The following is a 6,044-nucleotide window of genomic DNA, read 5'->3' on the forward strand; positions in this document are numbered from 1 at the left end:
CAAAACGTTGCCATTACAGTTCATAATAGATAGACCTATATTCAAATATATAGGCTACTAGCTCATAATATTTCCCAGCGGCTAGTCGAGGCTACTTTAATTGGCGAGCAATGGTTCGCCTATACATCACCTCAAGTATAGGGCATGTCACGATTATACAATTTTACTTGATGCACATACACATAAATAATTGCAATTGACGATTTAATTGTGTGTTTGTCATTGAACGCTGGAACATACTGTATGAATAAAAAAATACTTTTCTGTTTGGCTTTTAGGCTTTGAAAGTATGCACGGCAGATATGACAAAATAACTTAAATATACAAAGAAATTTGACTTGACATATTTAATAACTTTGTACTTTGAAAAAAACATTAGTGGAAATAGCTGATCTACAAGCTCACAAGGCGTTGCATGGCGATGCCTTGTAGATCTGCTATTTCCACTATTTATTTATTTTATATTTTGAAAATACATGAACATTTTTCAACATGGAAACGAGTATGACGATTATGCAAAAATAATTGCGATTATCACAAATAGTTGCGATTAGACGATTATGTAATAATCGTGACAGCCTATACTCAAGTAACGACAAAACCAATGTCACAATTATGTAATAATATACATATAATTAAAAAAATGCCACACAACAACTTTGCGATATATGCAGACAATGTCACCAGATATGCGTCCTCTGGTGCGTGTAACATTTAAAATACTTAAATTAAATATAAATAGCTGAACACATTATCAATAATAAATGTTAATATTTTACTATACAGCTGTGCAACATCATGGTAAACACATTTCATCAACAAGGTCATGGTCATTATTATAAAGGGAACGGGAAGAGTGGGCACTTAGGAGGAGTCGGCACCTCTGTGTTGAATTGGCAATTCTTTTCCCAAAATGTTAGAAAATAAAATATTTTGAAAATATGTTTAAGTAATGTGAAGTATACATGATTAGAACATTCGACGATTAAGGTCTAACATTTCTACAATTGCTACAAGACCTCATTTGGGGCATAAAAATAAATAAACGATGCATGTTCACATCATGTATAGCCTACTTTACATTACTTAAAACCATTTTTCTAATATTTTTTTTTTTACATTTTGGACAAAATAGCCAAAATGTTTTTGTGCTATTTTTGGCACTTGTCCTATAGTGCCCACTCTTCTTGAACCCATTATAACGGTCCACATGACATCCACACTATGTACAAGTCCGACCGACGTGGGCCATGTGGGCACACCATAAAATCCTCAGTTCCTTTCAGTCGGAGTGTATACAAATGGAACCGAACGGACCTTAAAATGGGTGCATTTGGTTCCACTTAACACTCAGGATTTTACGTTGTAGGCCAGTGGTTCTCAACCTTTTCAGGCCGCGACCCCCCAAAATAATCACATTTGAACTGGGGACCCCCTGCACCCTGACAAGCACTTGGAATTGTAGAAGTTGAAGCATTACATTTTGTTTGACTCGGTTTCACAGAGTCAAATTGTGAAAATAGCCGATCTACAAGCTCACAACGCCGTTGGTGTTGTGAGCTTGTAGATCAGCTATTTTCATTTTTTTTGCCTCTTTCTTATATTATTTAACAATTTGGCCAATTTCTATAGTATAGCTTGTTGATTACTTTTGATGCAGTAATGGTCTTTTTCATTTTTTGGGTATTAAAAATGTCTTAAAAGTCCTTAAATTGTCATTTCACTGTCATCTGGGGAGTGGGGACCCCCCCAAAAAAATCCTGTGGGTACCCCCAGACCCACACAGGTTGAGAGCCACTGGCGTATATAGGCTACTGTGCAAGGTTTGCGCCTCCTTTTGAAATCAGCCGTCTGATTTGTGTGTTTCCTTTTTTTTTTAATATAGTGTCTTTGATTTAGTCATCAGCTGTCCGACTCCACGTCACTTTTGCTTTCCTCGACTTTCTCTGCGGTCGTTTTCGTCGATTTGTTCCATTTCTGAGAGTTCTCGGACTCTTCCGAAGAGGACCGTTTCTGTCTCCTCCACTTAGCTCGTCTGTTTTTGAACCACACCTACACGAGAATAGAAACACACAATGCTTTAGAACGCAAGCTCAGGGCTGTCACGGATATAACATTATTACTTGACGATGAATTGTCGTTCAAATAACCGCGATTAAACGATTTAGTCGTGTTTCTGTCGCACATTGTCGTGCACTGGAACATCGGAACATTATGAATAACATTTTCATTTTTGTTTGGCTTTTTAGCCTTCGTAAACAAAAGGTGCTCAGGGCAGACATGACAAATAACTTGCATAATTCAATGATATAATACTTTAAAAAAGCATGAATAGTTCAAAACGCATCACATCGTGATGCATTTTGAGCTTGTAGATCTGCTATTCCACAATTTTTGAAAATATATTAACATGTTTTAACATGAAAATGATTATGATGATTATCCCAAAAAGTTTTGCGATTATCTCAAATAATTGCGATTATGTAATAATTGTGACAGACCTACGCACGCTTATATAGATTGTGGCTGTTTTTTTATTTGTTTGTTTGTTTGTTTGTTTATTATAGCTACAGCTTGATTAGCATTTTAGCCACAAGTACTGTACTTTAATACACTTTTGAGGTACTTTACCAGAGTATTTTATTTTATTTATTACACTTAATACTTCTACTCATTCTACTAGTTGCCACCCTTTATTCCACTACAATTATGTGCAAGTTTCAGTTACCAGTTACATTGCATATCCAATAATATGATTGTGCTTGCATCTGGAATGGGCGTTTATACTTTTACCTCTATATAACCTAGGGTAACGTAAGACTGCATTGTGTCTATACTCGGTCTTACTTGAGTAAAAACAATCCGGGTATTAAGTCTACTTCTTCCACCACTGTAATTAGAATACGTTTTTGTATTATTCATTATAAAAGGCCTACATCCATCGGACTGGTCTCCATGGATGAAACCGTGGAGTGGGAAAGGGAACATTTCCCCAGGGGGTCCCCAGATGACAGTTAAGTGACAAGTTAAGGACTTTTAAGACCCTTTTAATACCTAAACAAATTTAAGAGAGAAAAAGACCATTGCTGCATCAAAATTAATCAACCAACTATACTATAAAAACTGGTCAAACATTGGAAATACAGGCTGCGAGGCATTGTGGGCTTGTAGATCTGCTATTTTCACAATATTTATCTGTGGAACCGAGTCAAACTAAATGTAATGCCTCAACTCTTACAATTCCAAGTGCTTGTCAGGGTGCGTGTGGGTGTGTGTGTGGGGGGGGGGTCCCCAGTTCAAATATGATTATTTTGGGGGGGTCACGGCCTGAAAAGGTTGAGAACCAGTTGAACTATAGGGCAGTGGTCCTCAACCTTTTCAGGCCGTGACCCCCCCAAAACAATCATAATTGAACTGGCGACCCCCCAGATATATATTGTGAAAATAGCAGATCTACAAGCTCACAACGCCTCGCATGCAGCACATCGGCTATTTTCAAATGTTTTGCCTCTTTCTTATATTATTTGACCATGTTGGACAGTTTCTACAGTGTAGTTTGTTGATTACTTTTGATGCAGTAATGGTACGTTTTTTTTAGGTCTTAAAAGTCCTTAAATAAACACTTCACTGTCATCTGGGGACCCCCCCCCCCTGGTGGGGACTCCCCCCCCACCCACCCACAGGTTGAGAACCACTGAACTACAGGCTATACACGAGGTACACCATCTCTCCCCCTCTCTTTTCTCTCTCACCTCAACCTTCTCCTCGCGTAGGTGCACCTTCCGGGCCAGCTGCTCCCGCGTGCCGACGTCCGGGTACTTGGTCTCCTGGAAGAGGCCCTCGAGGGCCTCCAGCTGCTCGTCCGTGAAGATGGTGCGGTGGCGCCGCTTGCGCCGGCAGTGCAGCTGGTTGAGCAGCTGGAGCTCGGTGCGGGACAGGGCGCCCATGTTCATGTAGGACGTCATCATCTGGTGGTGCGGGACGGGCGAGATGAGGACCGAGCCGGTGCCGTCGTAACCTGATGATGGAGCAATAAGAGGGGGGGGGGGGGAAAGGGGACAAGGGGTTAAAGCCACTTAAAACTCAATTAAGACCTGAGGTTGATTGATTCTGTACAAATGCCTTCTAAATCAGTGGTTCGGAAACTTTTTGTTTGTGGCAAGGACCCCCAAAATGCGGACCCCCACATGGAAATGTTTTTTTTTTTTGTGCCATGGTGGACCCCCAGAAGAGAAGATCTGTGTTTTTTTTTTTTTATATCTAAATTATTCAAAGCTTTTCAGAAATATTTACACAAAAAAGTGCGGCACGAAGAACTCGCTGTGAGCTTGTATATTTGTGTATTGTATATTGTGAGCTGCTATTTTTGAGAACTACTGTTCTAAAACCACTGTTCTAAATCCTAAGATATATACACATATATATATATATATATATATATATATATATATATATATATACATATACATATACATATACATATACATATATATATATATATATATATATATATATATATATATATATACATATATATATACATATACATATACATATACACATTAAGCTCAGGGTAGTATGGCTAAAACAAGACAAACCCTACTAAATCTGAAAATGTTCCTCTTTAGGCTATATGCTCTCTCTGGAATGGATGCAAGCCAACTCACATTTGTATTTGTATTTTTATTTTCTTAGCCATATAGTTTACTTGCTTTAATTCATGTATTTTACTGCTTATTTCATAACATTATTATCTGACCATCTGGGTCTTCCTTTTGATGTGTAGCAGGCCTAATAGATAGGCCTATACGAGTGACAGACATTATAATGATCACGACGCATGCAGGCCAATACAAAAAGCCACTATACAAGTATATAATACACAACAACAACACTCCTCGAGTTATCATTTAAATGAACCCAAATGGCTGTGAAAATGGACACAAAGGATCCACGTTTACAGTCTAGACAATTAAGACTGAAATACATTTACTTCAATCTTTGATTTAATCCTTTAGTCAACGCTAAATGGCAACACGATGAATGATTTGGGCAAATGGTGGCAAATATATAAGCGAAACAACCCATCACTTAATTTGGGGTTCATGTTGGGATGTAGGCATTTTTTATTTTATTTAACTCAGTCATAAACGGAAAGTAAACCAAATGGACAAAATATTTTTGTATAAGATTAGTATAGTAGGCTATTAGGTCATTCACGCTAAATGGCAACACAATCAATGAATTGGGCAAATATAAGCCAAACAATCCATCACTTAATATTGGGTTTAGTGTATGTAGGCCTAGAGTAGACTGTTATAGGCTCTTATACATCGTATGAATCATTCAAATTAAAATGTAACTTAACTCAGTCATGAACTTGAGCGTACACAACCAAATGGGCCAAAATCAATATTATTATTATTATTTATTTAATAATTTTAACCTTTTATACATTGGCTATTCAAAAATAGCAGATATACAAGCTCATAGTGGGGCACCGAGTGCGGCACTATGAGCTTGTAGATCTGCTATTTTTTTAAACCATGAACATTTTGTGCAAACCTTTGAATATATATTTTTTTCAAGCGAACATTTGTAACTCAAATCTTTGCTTCTGGGGGGTCCCTGGCTGGAACAACATATTTGTGATGGGGGTCCGCGGCCAAATACATATCATTTTGCGGGTCCTTGACATGAAAAAGTTCGAGAACCACTGATTTATAATATTATTATTATCATTATTTATTTGTAAGTATTTCTTTCCCCCAGGGACACATATATATATATAGGCCATCCTTACCTGTGGGGATGCACGGGCACTGCTGCGAGCCCAGGCCGGGGATGGCGCCGCAGCACGCGGGTCCGGCGGCGTGCAGCTGTCCGTAATAGTAGTTGTTATATCCACCTCCTCCCAGCTTGTAGGTGGCTGGTCCTCCACCTCCCCCTCCTCCTCCACCGGCTCCCACGGGCTGATGATGGTGCATGCCCGGCGGGCTCCCTGCCGCCGGCAGCCCGCCGCCGCCCCCGGCCGCCGCTGCCGC

The 6,044-nt window shown here is 39.0% G+C and overlaps 1 protein-coding gene across 1 annotated transcript in view; it reads right to left on the bottom strand.

Annotated features, from left to right (window-relative positions):
- Positions 1–1,183: 1,183 nt before the first annotated feature.
- gsc (goosecoid) overlaps positions 1,184–6,044 on the bottom strand; it is a gene marked incomplete at its 5' end in the record, with an annotated part of 5,098 nt that continues 237 nt past the window's right edge. The window contains 3 exons of the mRNA XM_080414326.1: positions 1,184–2,052; positions 3,753–4,018; positions 5,804–6,044. The exon at positions 5,804–6,044 is cut by the window's right edge and continues 237 nt beyond it. Of these exons, the coding sequence (XP_080270452.1) occupies positions 1,903–2,052; positions 3,753–4,018; positions 5,804–6,044 (657 nt within the window). The 3' untranslated portion in view covers positions 1,184–1,902. The remainder of the gene's footprint in view (positions 2,053–3,752; positions 4,019–5,803) is intronic.

This window comes from Gymnoscopelus braueri, assembly GCF_963280865.1.
Source record: "Gymnoscopelus braueri genome assembly, chromosome: 19".
NCBI classification, from domain to species: domain Eukaryota; kingdom Metazoa; phylum Chordata; class Actinopteri; order Myctophiformes; family Myctophidae; genus Gymnoscopelus; species Gymnoscopelus braueri.